Source organism: Schistocerca gregaria, chromosome 1, assembly GCF_023897955.1.
Source record: "Schistocerca gregaria isolate iqSchGreg1 chromosome 1, iqSchGreg1.2, whole genome shotgun sequence".
NCBI classification, from domain to species: domain Eukaryota; kingdom Metazoa; phylum Arthropoda; class Insecta; order Orthoptera; family Acrididae; genus Schistocerca; species Schistocerca gregaria.
In genome coordinates this window covers 1175009664-1175032192 of record NC_064920.1, presented here as the reverse complement: position 1 = coordinate 1175032192, position 22529 = coordinate 1175009664, and the positions used below count along the sequence as shown (strand labels likewise).

Genomic DNA, 22529 nt, shown 5'->3' with positions numbered 1-22529 from the left:
GCCTCCTCTGCTGCCGCAGTCACCACCACCACCACATCCGGCTCGTCCATACTGTTGGTACCACAAGGTTTCCAGCGAGGATGCTAAGAAGTGTCGGTTACCTTACCAGCACCGAAATGCCATTCGCAGGACCTAAAAGATGCTGAGTCCTGCAGGGAACTTCACAGGCGTCCTCATACATTGCACTCTATCCACTCATCTGCCTTGCTGAGCCGTCATTTGTATGTGACTGACATTTCACACAGATCACTTTCCTAGTCGACACTCGTGCTGACATTTCTATCAAACCTACATCGATGGCTCCCCCCATTTTTTCACCTATTAGGTCACTTCTACAAGATCAGGAGAAAGAAAACTGGCGTTCTGCGGATCACAGCGTGGAATGTCAGATCCCTTAATCGGGCAGGTGTGTAAGAAAATTTAAAAAGGGAAATGGATAGATTAAAGTTAGATATAGTGGGAATTAGTGAAGTTTGGTGGAAGTAGGAACAAGACTTTTGGTCAGGTGAATACAGGGTTATAAATACAAAATCAAATAGGGGTAATGCAGGAGTAGGTTTAATAATGAATTAAAAAATAGGAGTGCGGGTAAGCTACTACAAACAGCATAGTGAACACATTATTGTGGCCAAGATAGACACGAAGCCCACACCTACCACAGTAGTACAAGTTTATATGCCAACTAGCTCTGCAGATAACGAAGAAATTGATGAAATGTATGATCAAATAAACGAAATTATTCAGATAGTGAAGGGAGATGAAAATTTAATAGTCATGGGTGACTGGAATTCGGTAGTAGGAAAAGGGAGAGAAGGAAATGTAGTAGGTGAATATGGACTGGGGCAAAGAAATGAAAGAGGAAGCCGCCTGATAGAATTTTGCACAGAGCACAACTTAATCATAGCTAACACTTGGTTCAAGAATCATAAAAGAAGGTTGTATACATGGAAGAATCCTGGAGATACTAAAAGGTATCAGATAGATTATATAATGGTAAGACAGAGATTTAGGAACCAGGTTTTAAATTGTAGGATGTTTCCAGGGGCAGATGTGGACTCTGGCCACAATCTATTGGTTATGAACAGTAGATTAAAACTGAAGAAACTGTAAAAAGGTGGGAATTTAAGGAGATGGGACCTGGATAAACTGACTAAACCAGGGGTTGTACAGAGTTTCAGGGAGAGCATAGGGGAACAATTGTCACAAATGGGGGAAAGAAATACAGTAGAAGAAGAATAGGTAGCTCTGAGGGATGGAGTAGTGAAGGCAGCAGAGGATCAAGAAGGTAAAAAGACGAGGGCTAGTAGAAATCCTTGGGTAACAGAAGAAATATTGAATTTAATTGATGAAAGGAGAAAATATAAAAATGCGGTAAATGAAGCAGGCAAAAAGGAATAAAAAAGTCTCAAAAATGGGCTTGACAGGAAGTGCAAAATGGCTAAGCAGGGATGGCTAGAGGACAAATGTAAGGATGTAGAGGCTTATCTCACTAGGGGTAAGATAGTTACTGCCTACAGAAAAATTAAAGAGACCTTAGGAGGAAAGAGAACCGCTTGCATGAGTATCAAGAGCTCAGATGGAAACCCAGTTCTTAGCAAAGAAGGGAAAGCAGAAAGGTGTAAGGAGTATACAGAGGGTCTATACAAGGGTGACGTACTTGAGGACAATATTATGGAAATGGTAGAGAATGTAGATGAAGACAAAATGGGAGATACAATACTGCGTGAAGAGTTTGATAGAGCACTGAAAGACCTGAGTCGAAACAAAGCCCCGGGAGTAGACAACATTCCATTAGAACTACTGACGGCGTTGGGGGAGCCAGCCCTGACAAAACTGTACCATCTGGTGAGGAAGATGTATGAAACAGACAAAATACCCTCAGACTTCAAGAAGAATATAATAATTTCAATCCCAAAGAAAGCAGGTGTTGACAGATATGAAAATTACCAAACAATCAGTTTAATAAGCCGCAGCTGCAAAATACTAACACACATTCTTTACAGACGAATGGAAAAACTAGTAGAAGCCAACCTTGGGGAACATCAGTTTGGATTCCATAGAAATATTGGAACACATGAGGCAATACTGACCCTACGACTTATCTTAGAAGAAAGATTAAAGAAAGGCAAACCTACATTTTTAGCATTTGTACACTTATAGAAAGCTTTTGACAATGTTGACTGGTACTCTCTTTCAAATTCTGAAGGTGGCAGGGGTAAAATACAGGGAGCGAAAGGCTATATACAATTTGTACAGAAACCAGATGGCAGTTATAAGAGTCGAGGGGCATGAAAAGGAAGCAGTTGTTGGAAAGGGAGTGAGACAGAATTGTAGCTTGTTCCCGATGTTATTCAATCTGTATATTGAGGGAAAAAAAAAAAAAAAAAAAAAAAAAAAAAAAAAAAAAAAAAAAAAAAAAAAAACGAAGTAGGTATTAAAATCCACGGAGAAGAAATACAAAATTTGAAGTTTGCCGATGACATTGTAATTCTGTCAAACACAGCAACGGACTTGGAAGAGCAATTGAGCAGAATGGACAGTGTCTTGAAAGGAGGGTATAAGATTAACATCAACAAAAGCAAAACGAGGATAATGGAATGTAGTCGAATTAAATTGAGTGATGCTGAGGGAATCAGATTAGGAAATGAGACACTTAAAGTAGTAAAGGAGTTTTGCTATTTGGGGAGCAAAATAACTGACGATGGTCAAAGTAGAGAAGATATGAAATTTAGACGCAATGGCAAGGAAAGCGTTTCTGAAGAAGAGAAATTTGTTAACATTGAGTATAGATTTAAGTGTCAGGAAGTCGTTTCTGAAGGTATTTGTGTGGAGTGTAGCCATGTATGGAAGTGAAACATGGACGATAAATAGTTTGCACTAGAAGAGAATAGAAGCTTTCGAAATGTGGTACTATAGAAGAATGCTGAAGATTAGAAGGGCAGATCATATAACTAATGAGGAAGTATTGAATAGGATTGGGGAGAAAAGAAGTTTGTGACACAACTGGATCAGAAGAAGGGATCGGTTGGTAGGACATGTTCTGAGGCATCAAGGGATCACCAATTTAGTATTGGAGGGCAGCGTGGAGGGTAAAAATCGTAGAGGGAGACCAAGAGATGAATACACTAAGCAGATTCAGAAGGATGTAGGTTGTAGTAGGTACTGGGAGATGAAGAATCTTGCACAGGATAGAGTAGAATGGAGAGCTGCATCAAACCAGTCTCAGGACTGAAGACCACACACACACACACACACACACACACACACACACACACACACACACACACACAAGATGTCAATGCATCAACATTACAAACTTCAGGCTCTGTCAAAGTTACGGTGCACCTATCTCATTCTCTGTGTTTTCTGTGGACTATCTACATTGCCAACATTGATGAACCAATTCTCAGTATGGATTTTGTGTCCCATTAAAATCTCTCCCCAAATGTAGCTCAGGGCTCAGTGCTACATCATCCCACTGAAACTCATATACAGTGCTCCTGCACTTATGTTCCCCATTCTGCTTCTCTCATGACAAGTGAGTTAGTACATGAGTGCTTCGCCCTTGCAGGCGACACTGTGACCCGCGTATCTAATCTATTGTCAGAATACTCCACTGGGACAATGATGAGCTGAAACAACACATTGCACAGACATACAATGAGCTCATTGCAGCTTGTAACTCACTGCTAAAACTGCAGTCCACAGTTCCACCACCTAATCGAGCATCTCTGGCTGACACCAGCTCAGAAACTCATCAGGTTAGCCCACAGACATTAATCGTGTGTGACGATTCACTTCCGGTAGATTCTGCAGTCCTGACGCACTAGCCACGTCCAGTGCCTTGTGTTCCTAACAGTGCTTCTAATGACAGTTGTGCATGTGATGTGACCATGCACACCACGCAAGCAGCCACCCCGTATGTTGATAAACATTCCCTCTCTCTCACGCACCAGCCACGTGACTTGGTGGCCATCACCGTTCCACGCACAGCGCCAATGCCGCTCTCGCCCGCACTCTCCACTCAAGCGCACGTCGCACTCATGTACTAGGCATGTGACTTTAGTGCTGCCCTTTCCCACTCGCGCTAAAGGCTATGGCTCATCGCACCCTACTCATCCAAAAACTTTGCGTCAGGACAATGATCAGTCTAGTGTGCAGTTCTCAGTTTCATCCATTACTGAAGGTACAATGCACAAAATAGTTACCACTTCCAGCCCTCCTTTTAGGCACAAGGTTAGATGGCTCAACCCTCTTAAGTTGCACCCAGCCCAGCAGCAAATTAACAAACTTTTGGTGGCAGGTATCCTGCAACCGTCAGACAGCAACTGGTCTTCACCGATTCATCTTGCCCTCAAACACATTGGTTCTTTCCAAATGTGCGGTGATTACAGACGTCTAAACACTCATGCCATCATGGACAATATCCCCGTGCCTAACATACATGCTTTCGCTCATATGTTATTGGGCACTACAATCTTCAATGTTATTGACTGTAAACGTGCCTACCACCAGATTCTCATAGCACTGGTAGACATATGTAAAACAGCTATTATCACCGCCACTTGGTTTGTTCCAATATAACTTCATGTCATTTGGCCTGAAAAACACGGCGCAAATGTGGCAGCGATTCATTGACTCCATCTTATGACAGTTTGAGTTTTGCTTTGCGTATCTGGATGACATACTCATTTTCAGCAAGTCGGCTGAGGAACATAAAAATCATTAATCCATGGTCCTCCAGACCTTGAATTCCAACGGCATTGAGGTCAACAAAGACAAATTCCTATTGTGCCAGCCTTCCATCACTTTCTTTGGTTACACCATCTCCACCCACAAAATACAGCCTCCCAAATCTCGCGTGCAGGCCATCACGTCAATGCTGCCTCCTGCTACTTACAAAGAACTCCAATGTTTCCTAAGCACAATAAATTACTACCACCATCACCTGCCCTCTTCTGCCGTCATGCAGGCCCCCCACTGTCAGACTCGCTGTCAGATAAACAGACTTCAGGACTCAAACCCGTTCGCTGGACTGCACACATGCTGGAGGCATTCAACGCACTAAAGATTTCTTTAGCTCACACTGTGAGGCTCGCCCACCCTGGCCCCTCGGCTGAGTTGTTCATCACTGTGGACGCCAGTGACATCAGTGTGAGCAGTACTACAGCAATGCAAGACAGACATGGTTACCCCTCTTTGTTCTCTAAATAAACTATCAACAGCTCTGAAGAAATACTCTGCTTTCAATACAAAACTCCTTGCGGTCTACGAGGTCATCAAACACTTCTGCCCCAACATGGAGGGTCGCTCGTTCTTCATCCTCATGGGTTGCAAACACTCGCAAACGCTTTCTGCAACCCCCTCGAGGACCCACCCCCTTGGCGTTTCTGCCACTTTGATCTAGTCTCCCAATTCACAACCGACGTTCGCTACATCAAAGGCACAGACAACATTGCTACAGATTTTTTCTCATGGACCAAAACTATTTTGCACATCATAGACTTATTCAACCTGGCTGCCCTAAAAGCCTCTGGCGAGGAATCTCAACCTCAAACATCCCTTGTGTTTACCAAAGCTAAATTCCCCGGCATTGTGGACAAGGTGTGGTGCAACTCTTTTGCTGGTACCTTACGACCATTTCTACCCCCATCCCCCTCAGCACCAGCAGGCCTTTGACGCGCTCACCCTGGCATCCATGCCACTACATGGATTGTCTCTGAGTGTTTCGTTTCGAAAAATATAAAAGTGACTGTCAGACCTGGGCACACAGCTGCATCCCCTGTCAATTCCATGCCACCCCACCACTGGGGAGGTTCGACATTGCCCCAGAACAATTTCATCATGTACGTATCAAACTTATCGGTCCTCTTCCACTGTCGGAGGGCCACAGATACATTCTATCCGCAATTGACCATATGTCCCCCTGGGTAGAGGCAATTTCTTTACCTAACATCACAGCTGAGACCGTGGCCAAGGGCTTCATCTACTCATGGATTCCTAGGTTCGGTTGTCCAACCACCATCACCACCGACCAGGGTTGGCAGTTTGAGTCTTCCCTGTTCACCATTTTATGTAACATCTGCGGCATAAAGAAAATTCATACCACAAAGCAATGAGCTGGTAGATAGGTGGCACCGCACTCTAAAAACAGCCCTCAGATGCCACGACTGCCTCTGGTCCGAAGCCCGTCCATGGGTGCTCCTCAGCCTCTGTTCAGCTTTCAAGCCCAACTTACAGAGAGCTATCTGAGAATTTGCTTTTGGGGAGAAACCCATCCTACCAGGGGAACTCATTCAGTCTCAAGTACCTGAAGATTTCCCCCCCTACCCAGATTTCATAAGTCGCATGCGTACTCACTTCAAACATGTGCACCTGCACCCACCTATGGGCCACCCCCACTGGACACTTAGGTGCCAACCACTCTTAACAATTGTTCCCATGTGATGCTGAGAGACGATTCAGTCCAACAACCTCTGAAACCACCTTACCTCAGCCCCTTTAAAGTCCTCCGTCAAGGCGATACAACTTTCGACATCATTGCCAAAGACTCTCCCCAAACTCTTTCATTACACCAACTCTAATCAGCATTCATGGACCCCGACACCCCCTGCTGGCTCAGTCAGATTCTTCCAACAACTCTCCCGCCAGTCTCTCTTCCACCGTGGAGCCCAACAACGTTTCTCCTCAGCCCACCATGCCAATTTTTTCACCCAACGCCTCCCTGTTGCCATTCACGCGTATCTCGGATATGTCAACCTCCGCCCCATGTGTGGGTTTTGCTGCTACCTCACCGACGACGGAGACAGCCTCTCCCACAGTCACCCTGCTCTGCAACATACCCCCACACCGCGTGGACGACATTTCAATCATAACTCTCGATGACCGAGTTCTCATTCTACTCACAGACACCACAACCTCACCACCCAATGACCAGCTAAACTTCAGTGTTGCACACAATATCACCTTAGCTTGTGAATGTGATCAGACAACGATACAAGCCTTCATCTCGCCGGACTGCTCACTTAGCATCCGGGCTTGCCACACCTACACCCCACCATCTGCCTGCCTGCATCGTCCACCCTTGCTGGCTCATTCCCATAATGTAATTATATAAACAAGTTTCAGTGTGTGAAATTTCATGCACCATCCTGTACTAGATTGTCTGTAATTCATGATCACCATTATTGCTTTCTTGTTGTTGTCATTCTGCTGGGAGGATTTCAGTTCAACTGATCACTAAACACAACTGCTCCACATTCAACTGCACTCTGAGTGCCAACTTTTCATGTACCAAGAGTGGTAACTTTTGTATTTGAATTAAAATTAACTGTTTCTTTTTAATTAGATCATTGAGGGGGGTGGGGGCATTGTAATTCTAATATTTCTGCATAATCTCTTGCAAAAAATATAAGGTATTGTGTAGTTCAAAGGTGGAAGATTTTTTTATTTTATATCTGATTGTTTTTCTGGATCCAAAATTTATTCAATAATGCTGCTCTATATTCTTTGTTGTTGTTGACCCCACTCCAGCTACTGCTGGGTCTGGGTGCTCACGAGTTCTCTCCACTTGGCTCACTCCTGCCACCACTTTTCTTGCTTCACTTGCTGCCAGATCACACCTCTCCCTTCCACAGATATTCTCACTCCCATTTTCCACCATGTTCTTGGGCACCCTCTAGGTCTATTTCCATCCACCTTTAATTCTTCCATAATTTTGGGAAATCTCTGCCCACACATCCTCTTAACTTGCTTGTACCATCTTAATCTCTTTTTTTCTATTTCTTCTCTCATACTTTCTTGTTTAATGTCTTTTCTAATATCTACATTCCTTACTCTGTCAATTCTTGTTTTCCCCTTTAACTGCACTCAGAAATTTCATTTCCCCCTGCTTGCAGTCTGCTGCAGTCCCTTTCTGTCATTGTCCAAGTTTTTCCTCCATAAGTGACCATAGGGTAGTAATAACCCTTATACATAAAGAGTTTTGCTTTTTCTAAAACTTCCTTATTCCAAATCAGGTGTTTTATTGTTTGGTAGAAATTGCCTCCTTCTGTAATTATTAATTGCATTGGTTATTCTTCCATCACTAGATATTTCACTCCCTAAATAAGTGAAACTGTCTACCACTTTGAGGGGTTCTCCATTCAAAGTAATATTCCTGTTGATCCATTTGTCTCTTCCAAATACCATTACCTCACTCTTATCTTTATTTATTTTTAATCCATACCTTTCCATTATTTCCTTCTACACATCAAGTTGTAAATGCAGATCTACATCTTTATTGCCCTATATTACTATAGCAATTCTTTGTATTGTGGAATAATTTTTTGTATAGAGTGACACCTCAGATATGTGCTTTATCCTACATGTGGCTGACGTATATATCTATTTTGTCTGTTTTGTATAAGGGTTTCAAAATGCATGTATGAACTGTTTCATAAAAGCTGCTGCTTGGACATCATTTCTGGCTTCATACCCACAGAAGTTTTGTTTACTCATCCCACTGTTCACAACTGCTTGAGGCAATTTAGTAATGTTACAATCTATTAAACATAATGCTGCATGAAAGCAATGTTACAATCTATTTGAACATAGTGCTGCATGAATCTCTACCTGTATCAACTACTTATTTGCTTTGTTCTATCCCTTTTCACATTCTGAAACTTTCCAGTGAATTTTGTCTACTTCACTCTTTGGACTGTGTCTCACTCCTGCCAGTTGACTTGCTAACCACCTATTTGTTCTCCCCCCCCCCCCCCCCCCCTCCTCCCTCTCCCCTCACCCAAGCACTCTCTGTCCTAACATCTTGAAATTCAGTTCTGAGAGCATTAGTTTGGCCTAAAATTCATTTCGAAGACCATCATGCTTTTGATTAAATGTATTAGTGAGCTCTGTTCACTGCCTACCAATTGCATTCCTTAATTTTTTCCATGTGCAAAACTCCACATCCCTAGTTTCACTTGCAAATGCCACTATCCTTTATTTCACAGTTCACAGAATTAGCAAAATTTAACATCTGTTCTTTGTTAACTGAAACATTCAATTGTCCTTCTTGATCAACAATATTGCTACTATTTTGCTCCATATCAACCATTGTAATAATGTTGACTAGAGTCCCCATTTGTTACAAATCAGTTGAACCATCAATGCCAACAGTGAATTTTCTGTTTTCTTGGTTCGTAAGCTCCAGTCATTCCAAAACATATATTTCAGGCTGCTGTGGATAAGGTTTCTTACACTATTAAATTATGCAACACACAATTGAATACAATTTGAACACTTTATTGGTATAAATCATCTCTCCACCGTACAAGCACCTCAAATATGCATTTTTTACTAATACTGTGAGCCATAAATTAAGTCTGTAAATCCAAAACACTCTTTGCTTCCTAACTGGTCTGTAATCCATAATCTCACTTAAGTGGCATGTTTGGCCCCTTTTTTGGCTGAGTGCACTTAGTGATAATACTGTATAACATTTTTTAAGAGATCACAAATTCTGAACACTGTATAGAGGAAAATTCTATAAAGAGGAAGATTTCCAATTGTCAATTATGAAACTCAGGTCAAATTTTACTGGGGATGTATTACAGAAAATACAGTAAATGTACAAATTAAAAAAAAATTAGCTGCAAAAAATTACTTTAATAACTGAATTGTAAAACACAACTTAAGTTAAATTTTCACAAAAATCAATAAATGTACACAATTTGAACATCAGTTACTGATACCTAGGATTTTTTTAAGTAGTCAAGCAAGCATATTTGCTTCCTATTTCTTCTGAACTGTACCAGAAACATTGCTTGCTCCAAATGAGAAAGTTTTGCTACTCTTGTGTCCTCAAGTTTATGGACCATCATGAACCTACGGAATGTTTCAAATCCTTCAGACGCCTAGTATATGAGGGTACACTATCACTTTTATTTTCACTTCAATTTCCCATGCTTCTCTCAGCAGTCAACTCCTCAACACTCAGCACTCCTGTGGTGACCACATTATCATCTAGAGCCACAATGTCCTCAAAAGTTACATAATTATTCCCTGTTAATTCATGGTACTCCTACAATTCTTCCACTGGAGCAAAAATGGAATCCTGCTTTCATTAAATAGTTTTTGATGGTTTGAGCACTCACTTGCCTCCATGAATACATAATCAAATTTGTACCTTAAATTGCATGTTACACTGGCTTCCTGGCTTTCTTTGGTCTATGGCATTCAAAATCTTTCTTACCAGAGCTGTCCAGTATTTAAGCTTAAGGACATATATTATGCACAAGTCTAGAGGCTGCAGACAGCAGGTACAATTGGATGTCAGGTAAAACATTTTTAGATTTTTCAGAAATGAAACATCTGGAGGATATGCTACATATCTATTTACAAACAACAGCAGAGTGCACCCCTATCAAATCTCTTATGCTTTAGTATTGTTTGTGTATTTACATTGAAAGATAGGAGTATGTTTGAAGCACCTTGGATTTTTAGGCTTTCCAACAACCAAAGATTTTAGTTTATCACTGCCATCAATGTTTTCGTTCAACAAAATGGTAAGCCCTCCTTGCTTTTCATACCACATGGCAATTTCATCATGAAAAGTGAATGTCTTATCCAGTATTGAATTAAAGAATTTGCCATTTCTGTCAGAGTTAAATAAGGTTCCATAGCCCACGGCCAGTTGTGAGACTAGGGAAAGTCTGCATCCATTGAACGACAGTCTGCTAGTCCACACTTTCACTCTCCCCACATTCTGTTTTATATACAACAATATGCCACTGTCAAAATTTATCAGTTCAACTATTTGTGGCATGTGCTTTTGAAACTAAGTTGTTAAAACAAGTTCCATTTCATTGTAGGTCTAAGATTCTAAAATTTCATATGCATCATATTTGCATATGCATATGCTTCAAATTTCCACACTTCTCAACAGCTTCCATTATGGATGATTGGTTTTTCAGTAAGGTGGTGAGAGCTGAGGGGACCAGTTTTAATTTCTTCACTAGCTCCACCCAACTCATATGAGGATAGGTCCCTACTTAATTAATGATCAAAAATTTCTGGTACGGAAATCTTCTTCTGCTTCTCAGCCATCTCCATTGTTCAATGAAAAATCTTCCAGAAACATTATATTGGCAATTTATACTTTTTTTTACATTTCACTGCACTGCGCTATATCCAATGTTGTTATCCATCACTGTTTACACTACCAATGTTCACTGTTTGCTCATGCTAAAAACAATGAAATGGTGTCAACAAGACAGATGGAAAGCCTGATGTCCATCACATCTCATGTGACTTGCGTACTGACACTGACACATGACTCACACGGATCATGGCCTTTCATAACCAGTGCAAATTCATAAAATGGAAACTAAACCAGTACATGTAAGAGCACTGTACACTTATGCTACCTTATCTACAATTCAGCACCCACAATCTTTCCAATTCATATCCCTACAAATTTTTAACACAGGTAGTGTTAAGATCTCCTGATTTCATATGTGATATATTGGGGTTGTACTAATAGCATACTATATCTCTGCATTTTGTGACATGCACAATTTTAGATTTTTGAACATTTAAACAAGTTACCTGTTTTTAAATCATTCTGAAAAGTTATCAAGACCTGGATATTTGTGCTGCTTTTTTCAGATAGATTTTTGTGGTGTCACCGCCAGACACCACACTTGCTAGGTGGTAGCCTTTAAATCGGCCACGGTCCGGTAGTATACGTCGGACCCGCGTGTCGCCGCTATCAGTGATTGCAGACCGAGCGCCGCCACATGGCAGGTCTAGAGAGACTTCCTAGCACTCACCCAGTTGTACAGCTGACTTTGCTAGCGATGGTTCACTGACTTCTACACTCTCATTTGCCAAGACGATAGTTAGCATAGCCTTCAGCTACGTTATTTGCTACGACCTAGCAAGGCACCAGTATCTGTACTATTGATATTGTGAATCATGTATCATAAAGAGCGACGTTCTCCATTAATGGATTAAAGTTAAGTATTCCACCAGCTATGTCCATTTTTCTCAATTCTAATTCCCTTGTCATGTTCCAGACCTCACGCCAGCCTGCGTGAGCTGAGACGCCTGCATTTCGGCCTCCTTTACTACACGGTTGGCTCTCCTGCCAACCACAACAATTTTCATTATAGGTAACCGTATTGTCTGCAGAAAGTCACTAATATACAATATGAAGAACAAGGGTCCCAAAGTTTTCCTTGGGCAGGACTAAAGTACTTCCACTTCTCTTGAGGACTCTCTATCCATGTACACTTATTTCAAAATCATACACCTAATTTTAGAACCTTCTTTCAGAGCTTGGCTCATGCAAACTATTAGTAGCGAAGAAATACTACTACACAATTTAATTTAGTGTACAACATATTTTTCTTGTTAGCATAGTGTGTGAGTACCATACCTCATGATGTCCACTTTCAAGGGCTCTGTGAAGTGGAGTGCAACCATAGTCATCTTTGAAATTCACATTTGCTCCAGCATCAATCAGCAATTTGACCATCTAGAAATGGGAAACACAAATTGTAAAGGATAAATATCAATGTTATCAAGAAGATAAAAAAGAAAATGTTAAGCTAGCAATAAGAGATAAACAGCAACAATTAAAAATTACTGAGAAAGCAACAGCTTCTCTCTAGGTAATTATTTCCTGAATCAGTTCCACAATGTACAGTCATGAAGTGCCTCACTGATATTGAAATAATATTAACTATGATGGAAATGTCAGGTGTAATCAGTATTTACTGCACCAAATTTAGCTGTCCATAGTGGTAATTATACATGTTTCTGAGCCTTACAGATAGTGGCATAATAATGATTAGGACAGGAAACACAGGTAAAACATAATGGTTATTGTTATTTATTTATTACATTTAGCTGTAAGTACCTATCATTAACCATGTCTGTGGATACCAATGTAGATATCTGTTAAACACAAATGTAAATGACATGTGCAAATTGGATAAATGATGCAGTTGTGCAATTGGGTACAAGCAACTTGAAATTTTCATCCAGCTGGAAATGTAACTTTCTCCCAGGCACTCTTGATCTTGTTGAAGAATATGGGGGCACTAAATTGATTATGGATAAGTGCATGAAGGCTGAAGATAGCATTAGGACTGTGGAGTTGTGGAGTTCAATATCAATGTTGCTGAGTAAAACTCACTTATTAAAATGTTCATGAACTTTTCCATTGGTGAAAAGAGTATACATCCACAAGCTGCACAAGAGACATTGCATCAGATGAATGGTTGTTACCTGTGTGTTTATTTGGTATTATGAACAGGTCCTGTTGATTGAGTGAAAATGACTCCAGAACCAGACAATTGTTTTTTTTTTTTTTCCAACACTGAGAAATAGATAGTTATCCTGCCATTGTTCAAGGATACGCTTGTCAGCTTTGCTTGATTTTGAAGCTGTTATGTTATGTTAGGTTAGGTTACATTAGTGTTTAACGTCCCGTCGACAACGAGGTCATTAGAGACGGAGCACAAGCTCGGGTTAGAGAAGGATTGGGAAGGAAATCGGCCATGTCCTTTCAAAGGAACCATCCCGGCATTTGCCTGAAACGATTTAGGGAAATCACGGAAAACCTAAATCAGGATGGCTGGAGACGGGATTGAACCATCGTCCAAGCTGTTATGTATATGTTCAGAGGGTTCATTTTCTTTTCCCCCTAAGGTAAGAGGATATACTGAAGGGCGAGTTCTTCGTAACCTCTTGGTTCATCCCTATGAAATCCCCAAACCACCTTCCCTACCCTCTGGCTCCTACTCTTGTAACTGCCCCCGGTGTAAAACCTGTCGTATGCAACCTCCCACCACCACCTACTCCAGTCCTGTAACCCGGAAGGTGTACACGATCAAAGGGAGAGCCACGTGTGAAAGCACCCACGTGATTTACCAACTGACCTGCCTACACTGTGACGCTTTCTATGTAGGAATGATCAGCAACAAACTGTCCATTCGCATGAATGGACACAGGCAGACAGTGTTTGTTGGTAATGAGGATCACCCTGTGGCTAAACATGCCTTGGTGCACGGCCAGCACATCTTGGCACAGTGTTACACCGTCCGGGTTATCTGGATACTTCCCACCAACACCAACCTATCCGAACTCCGGAGATGGGAACTCGCCCTTCAGTATATCCTCTCTTCTTGATATCTGCCAGGCCTCAACCTCCGCTAATTTCAAGTTGCCGCCGCTCATACCTCACCTGTCTTTCAACAACTTCTTTGCCTCTGTACTTCCGCCTCGACTGACATCTCTGCCCGAACTCTTTGCCTTTACAAATGTCTGCTTGTGTCTGTGTATGTGCGGATGGATATGTGTGTATTGTGTGTGAGTGTGCACCTGTCCTTTTTTCCCCCAAAGGTAAGTCTTTCCGCTCCCGGGTATGGAATGACTCCTTACCCTCTCCCTTAAAACCCACATCCTTTCGTCTTTCCTCATCCTTCCCTCTTTCCTGAAGAAGCAACCGTCGGTTGCGAAAGCTAGAAATTCTGTGTGTGTGTTTGTGTGTTTTATTTATTGTGCCTATCTACCGGCGCTTTCCCACTTGGTAAGTCTTGGAATCTTTGTTTTTAATATATTTTTCCCATGTGGAAGTTTCTTTCTATTTTATTTACAAAAAGAGCTTCTAGATGATTTATGAATAGATTATAATTTCCTGCAGGTGCTCGGTAAATAGTTACTGTTATATAGGATCTGTAATGGAACTCTGCTTCTGTTGCACATGCTTCTAGATGCTGCTCTAAACATAATTTATTAATGTCAACGTTCTTGATTTTATGACAGTTTTTAATAGATGTGGCAACTCCTCCTTCATCCATAGTTACTCTGCAGAAGTAGGAAGCTATCTTAAATGCTGAAATGTCTAACATATCTATACCAGTGTCACTTGATGTTCAGAGAGGCAGATTATGTCAATTTGGTTAGATGAATTCATTTCATCAATACAAATGAGTAGTTCATCAAATTTATTTCTGAGTCCCAGAATGTTCTGGTGTAATAAAGATAACTGATAGTGCATACTAATGGGATTATAACTGCTTTGGTGAAGATGAAATGGCAGTTTCTGATTACTTTCTGTTAAACATTGTTTAAATGGAGGCTGTTTGCTAAAATCTGACTCCTGTTCATCTGTTTTCTCAAACTGAGTGTGTCTGACAATCTGTCTTAAAACTCGTTTTCTTTCCCCCTTCCCTATCCTAAAAAAGGCATCTCTCTGACACCTGTGACCACTGGTATTTTACCACTTGTGACAGTGTCCCCCTTAAGTTTTCTGCAATCAACCCAGACAGTTTTCCCTTCCCTTTCCTATTGAGGTGAAGGCCATGCCTAGTGTAGTCCCACCTATCGATAGCATCCACAGGAATGAAACCAATTGGGACCCTATATCTGTCCTAAGCAGCCACTCCAACTCAAGTTTACCCTCCCTACAGAAGAATTCAAATTAGGCCGACCATGGAGTCTCAACACAGACACAAATCCCACACTTGTATGCTTCGTTGCTGGTGCTATCTTCACCAGGTCACTCTCAATGGAATATTCAGAGTCTATGTCAATGCTATTTCCTGGACCACCCATTATAACCACGGCATCCTTCTTTGTGAAATCCTTGCATAAAGAACCTACATCCTCTGTTACCTGACCCAGATCTGCACTTGGCTTGAAAAATTTTGTGACCTGGTACTCTGGACCTAGACTTCCCTGCAGAATTTCGCCAACACCTCTACCATGGGAACCACCTAACAACAGAACTTTCTTTCTCTTTACAAATTTCCCTACCTTTTTCAAGTCCTTGAAAGCTTGTGTGCCCTTTCTACATCTACAGCTACATGAGGCTCATCTGATTCTGACTGAGGCAACAGGTCAAATCTGTTTTCAAGATTTATGACAAAGCTGTCTGATGCTCTCCATTGCCTGTTGCCCCTATTACCTTTTGCCACTTCCCACCTCTGTTTACCCTTCTCCCTCTTTAACCTGTCCAGATCCTCCCTTGCCTTGTCTAAGTCAGCTTGAAGAGCTGCAATTTTCCCTTCCTGTTCCAGTATATTCCTATCTCTACTGCAGATCCTACAATACCACTGGTGAGCCTCATTTATGTCCCTATTTTCCACGCCACTACATTCGCCCCAATGAAAGAAACTACAGCACCCATCACACCAAACCCTGGAACTAACGATACTATGGCATGTCACACCCTTCTCACTCATGGTAAAAACAGAAATTATATATAATGATTTTAAGTACTGACTAAAACATAAACAAAGGACCCTAGAAGCTATTCAGGCAGATATAAATAAATTGAAAGAGTACTGAATTAAAAAACTGGTGATTACATATAAGTTTAAGTCACTGTTTACTTATGATACATGCGTGTGAAATTAAGCCTAAAATCCGTGCTATAGGCGAGAGAAGGAAAATAAACTTCTTATTCCGTTTAATCTTCTTTAACACTTCACTAACACTTCCACTAATGTAACAACACTTATATTATATTTATACCAACTGGAAACATTTACCTATAAGTTTACCACCATGCCTGCACATGCCTCCCAGGGCCTTCTCCCTCCTGGAGCACTTGTCTTCTCACTTGCTGCCATCATTGGAGTCTCCTCTGACATCTTTTCTAGTCCCATGAGCAAGCATTTAGTGGTTCCAGATGGTAAACAGGCAATATAACAACCAACTCCTACACCTTCCTCCAAGGCCCTGGACACTGCCATTGACTCCATTCTTAGGTTAGTGCCCCCTGCAACTGTGGGTGTCCTGAAGCAACAGAGCCATCACCACCTGGGTCATTCCCAGTTACTCTCTGTTACTGGCTGACAGTGGGTTTTTGGCTTCTCCACAGGCGCCTATCCACAGTTCCCCTGAAGACGTGGGCATCACTTTCCTGTGTGCTGCGTGCCATCCCACATTGCGGGAGAAGGACACCAGATGTACATTGCCTCACAGTTGCATTGCCAAGGGGACAGGAGTGTGCTAACCCCATGTTAACACATCTAACATAATGGTGCCATGGAGGCCATGGACATAACAAAATGTTGGCGCCACTCATCTTGGTATAATTCATCTAGCCCATGTTGGCATCTGGTGGTAAGGGGAAAGGCAGCCAAACAGTGGCACAGTCAAACAGTGACCGGAGCATCACAGTGAGGTCAGTACATACAGCTCACGGACAGTGCCACATCATGAATTGGACTAACAACCCACCTACTGAAATCCCAGAGTGGAGGGCTCTCTTCCTCATTCCGTTATGAGTCATTCACGTTCTCAGTTGAGTCTGCGCTTCGCACACTTATTGCCTGTTGGGACTTGGCCTAGCTCATTAAAGTGATTTGGTTATCCGAAATTTTCCTGTAACATGACATTTCAAAAGCTTGTATTATCTTTCTCCTGAACTTCTTAATGTCCACATTTCACTTCCATAAAAAGCTACACTCAATACACAAACCTTAAGAAAATACATCCTAATATATAAATTCTTGTTAGATATGAACACATTCCTCTTGCACAAAAATGCTTTTGTTGCTACTGCCAGTTTTTATTTCATCCATCAATAGCAAAGTTTGACTATGCCTTTTAGTTTCCCCCTTCCTATTCTAATTCCCTTAGCTTTGCCTGACTTAATTCAATTGCACTCCATTATCTTTGTTTTACTTTTGATTATGTTCATCTTACAATCTCTTTTCAAGATGGTATCCATCACATTCAACTATCCAATCTGTTTAATTGTTGTTAGAAATTCTTATCATTACCTGACAGAATTACAAGTCACTGGTGAACTTAAAAGTATTTATTTCTTCTCAATGAGCTTTTCACGGCACTCACTTTAATTGACAGAGGCACTGACCACTGTTGTACAATTTTCCAATGATAATCAATTGTCAGTTACAAAATGTCTACTAATGTGAACCAAATACTTGTTTACCTTCAAAGAACGAAGAACATCAAACAGAGGGGAGTGGCCTGACAGCTCATCATGCACTACACCATCTCCTGCAGTGTAGCATCCCTGCAAAAAAGAAAGAAATGTTACATGCCAATGATATCTGTGTACTGGTTTCATATTATATAAAACTTGAACTAACCAAACATCTTATAGTGTGGCCTTTCTCTGTTGATGGTGAAAATCTCCCACGAGCTTTTCTGCCATTCACGTCCGCTCCTTCAGCAATTACTTTGTTAGTTAACTGTAAAATACAAGAAACTCAGACTTACATTCAGTATTTATTTGAATCTGAATCAAATATTGAATTTTCTAAAACAGTTTTTACAAATTAAAAAACACTGTAATGACATAAATATTTTAACGTTTGACTGGACATACTATCATTATAGATTGTAATGTAATTGGACAGGTAAAAATCTACTCACCAAGTGGCAGCAGGAGAACACGTATATAAAAAGTATTACATATTCAAGCTATCAGAGTCAATGGCTCCTTCTTCTGACAGAAGGTTGTCCCCTTCAACCTTTCTGCCAGAATAAGGAGCCACTGGCTCCAAAAACTTGCATGCTTAATAACTCTCATACATGAGTTCTTTAGCTGCTGCTTGATGCTTAGTGAGTGGATTTTTTATCTATCCGATCACATTATATTTTCAAAAATTCATTATTTTCATTACAGATTGTGAACATAAAATGTTTCGACTAGAAGGTAAGGCTAACAGCTACACAATTAACTGATTTTTATGGCATTATACATTTTCTTTCATTAGTACAGTGATGTATACAAAAGTAACACTGCATACAGGTGTTAAGATGCTGACATCATGTTGAGGATGAGTGGGATTCCAGTATCCAATAGACCACAGGATTTTAACTTTTAAACTACTTCAAGCAAATGTAAAGATTGATCCTCCGCTCAGACTATGGCCATTTCTACATCTACATCTACATTTATACTCTGCAAGCCACCCAACGATGTGTGGCGGAGGGCACTTTACGTGCCACTGTCATTACCTCCAATTCCTGTTCCAGTTGCATATGGTTCGCGGGAAGAACGACTGTCTGAAAGCCTCCATGCGCGCTTGAATCTCTCTAATTTTACATTCGGGATCTCCTCGGGAGGTGGAAGTAGGGGGAAGCAATATATTTGATACCTCATCCAGAAACGCACCCTCTCGAAACCTGGCGAGCAAGCTACACCATGATGCAGGGCGCCTCTCTTGCAGACTCTGCCATTTGAGATTGTTAAACATCTGCGTAATGCTATCACGGTTAACAAATAACCCTGTGATGAAACGCGCTGCTCTTCTTTGGATCTTCTCTATCTCCTCCATCAACCTGATCTGGTACGGATCCCACACTGATGAGCAATACTCATGTATAGGTCGACGAGTGTTTTGTAAGCCACCTCCTTTGTTGATGGACTACATTTTCTAAGGACTCTCCCAATAAATCTCAACCTGGTACCCACCTTACCAACAATTAATTTTATATCATCATTCCACTTCAAATCGTTCCGCACGCATACTCCCAGATATTTTACAGAAGTAACTGCTACCAGTGTTTGTTCCGCTATCATATAATCATACAATAAAGGATCCTTCTTTCTATGTATTCGCAAAACATTACATTTGTCTATGTTAAGGGTCAGTTGCCACTCCCTGCACCAAGTGCCTATCCACTGCAGATCTTCCTGCATTTCGCTACAATATTCTAATGCTGCAACTTCTCTGTATACTACAGCATCATCCGCAAAAAGCCGCATGGAACTTCCGACACTATCTACTAGGGCATTTATATATATTGTGAAAAGCAATGGTCCCATAACACTCCCCTGTGGCACGCCAGAGGTTACTTTAACGTCTGTAGACGTCTCTCCATTGATAACAACATGTTGTGCTCTGTTTGCTAAAAACTCTTCAATCCAGCCACACAGCTGGTCTGATATTCCATAGGCTCTTATTTTGTTTATCAGGCGACAGTGTGGAGCTGTATTGAATGCCTTCCAGAAGTCAAGAAAAATAGCATATACCTGGGAGCCTGTATCTAATATTTTCTGGGTCTCATGAACAAATAAAGCGAGTTGGGTCTCACACAATCGCTGTTTCCGGAATCCATGTTGATTCCTACAGAGTTGATTCTTCTGAAATTAAGCCAATACTTCATATCCAATTAGTTAACTGTCAAACAATGGAAAATCCAACATGGAACGTAACAATATTATGGAAAAGAGAGTTGCTTCTCATCATATAACAGAGATGTTGAGCCACAGATAGGCACCACAAACTAACTGTGAATCAGACGTTATGCTCTAATCTTCCTCCCTTCTTTTTCTGCAGGAATTACAGGGAAATACACATAACATATTTTCTAACAAAATGCCATCTGCTTTGTATAAAGTTAAACACGGCAATAACACATCATAGAAACCTCAGGAAGATCAAATTAAATTCAGAGTGACAATTCCATGTGAAATTTAAAGACTGTGGAAAAGAAGAGAGATAATCACTCACACTACTGTAGTTAGTTTCCCTACTAGCATAACTTCATGTACAAGCACACTAACCGATAACATATTTAAACCAGACCATATAGGTGATACAATTACCAGGCAAGCCCTGAATGGTCACTCTGACCATGATGGACAAAAACACATGTAAATTAAAGTGAGCCCCACTGTAAAGCAGCTGAGATAATTAATGATGAAACTATCCAGTCTTTTAAATCACATCTTTGAGACTCAACTGAAGATCTATGTGTAATTTAGATGAAGACAATTCCATGTACAATCTTTTCACAAATGGAGTGTCACTGATATTTGAAAGCAACTTCCCAAAAATGATATATAAGACCCAAACCAAAAAACTCACCAAAAGGCCCTGGGTAGCCAATGGTATTAAGATTTCGTGGAAAAGGAAGTGTGCACTGTACATCACCTCTAAAAATTAAGAAAATTCGATCCGCTTAAATCACTATAAAAAATCACTAAGTATACAGTTATTCAGAAGTCTAACAAAATCAGAACTGTATGGGAAGTGATAAGGAGTGAGAGTGGTGCAAAGAGCCCCAGTTGGACCCAAAACATTGTTTGCAACAATGAAAGTAGCCAAGTACAAAATCAAGTGACTGTGACAAAGTTTTTTAATAAACACTTTTTAAGTTTTGTTGAGAAAACAGGACCCAATGGCTCCTTAGAAAATGCCATAAAAATACTGAAAGACCATTTTCCAAATTCTTTAGAGGAGATAGGTATAGCCCCTACAACAATACAGGAAGAAAGAAAAATCATAATTTCTTTAAGAAGTAAAAACACAGCTCCTGTCAACAATATTTCTAGTAAACTGCTAAAAACCCGTAGCAATCAGTTCAGTAACTCCTAGCTCATACATTCAGTGCCTCTCTCCACAAGGTATCTACCCAGACAGGATGAATTATGATAGTGTAGAGCCTCTCCACAAAGGAGGCCTCAAAAAATTAATGTATCCAGGATAGTAAATCACAGAAAAAACTTTGCAATAATTGGTAAAAACCAGTTTGGATTCCTAGAAGGTAGCTCTGTAACTGAAGCTATATTTTCATTTACCAATAATGTTTTGGAATGCATTGACAAGAAGACATTGCCAGCTGGCATATTTTGCAACCTATCTATGGCCTTCAACTGTGTTGAACACAGGATACATAGAGAGAAATCACACCATTATGGAATCACAGGACAAATAGACTGCTGGCTCTGATGCTATAGTTTTAGGTGGTAACAATACACTGGTAGGAGAGGAAGAATCTGAATGGGGTAGAGCACATTACGGAGTTTCAAAACACTCTGTCCTTGGTCCTCTACTATTTATCACATATATTAATGACTTACTTCTGTCCTCAAATAAAGCAAGCAACTTGACAATTCGTTTGCAGATGACGCAAGTACTATGATAGACAATATAACATATACAAGTTAAGTGACAATCAATTACTTGCAGTTGTTCTGAACTGGTTCACAGTAAATTATCTAACAATAAACCTCGGCAAAACCAATTACATTCATTTCCATTCTGATCACAAAAGCCCACAGGAGATAAACAATGCACATGAAAGCCAGAAGATACAGCGAGCAAATTGTTCAGAATTCTTAGACATCCATATAAATAACAGTCCTAACTGGGAACACCACATTCACCAAACCCTGAAAAGGTTTAGATCTGCAACATTTGGCAACTGGATAATTGCCAAAAATGGAGACATCAGAGTCCCAAAATCTGTCTACTCTGGCGACTTCAATTCCCTTATGTGTTACGGAATAATCATCTTGGGCAATTCACCAATGTCGAAAAATGTCTTTGGAAGACAGAAAAAGTTTGTCCATATTTTTGTGTGGTGTGCTTCCAATAATCTCATGTTGTAATCTTTTTAAGCAAACAGGGACACATTGCAAAATCTTTTTTCAGACATGACTTTCATGCTACAAATTTCCTCTTAGTATGAAATGAATGAGTTATACAGTCATCATTACATAAGAAGGAAATGTAGCATACACAGTGACCTGAAAAATTTGTCTCTGTAGA

General features: G+C 40.7%; 1 protein-coding gene across 1 annotated transcript in view; it reads right to left on the bottom strand.

The window, feature by feature from the left end:
• The window catches only part of LOC126284419 (serine/threonine-protein phosphatase 6 regulatory ankyrin repeat subunit C-like), a 591030-nt gene that overhangs the window by 137887 nt on the left and 430614 nt on the right, over positions 1-22529 (bottom strand). The window contains exons 8-10 of the mRNA XM_049983337.1: positions 18114-18215; positions 17954-18037; positions 12419-12517 (exon numbers count right to left, since the gene is read on the bottom strand). Of these exons, the coding sequence (XP_049839294.1) occupies positions 12419-12517; positions 17954-18037; positions 18114-18215 (285 nt within the window). The remainder of the gene's footprint in view (positions 1-12418; positions 12518-17953; positions 18038-18113; positions 18216-22529) is intronic.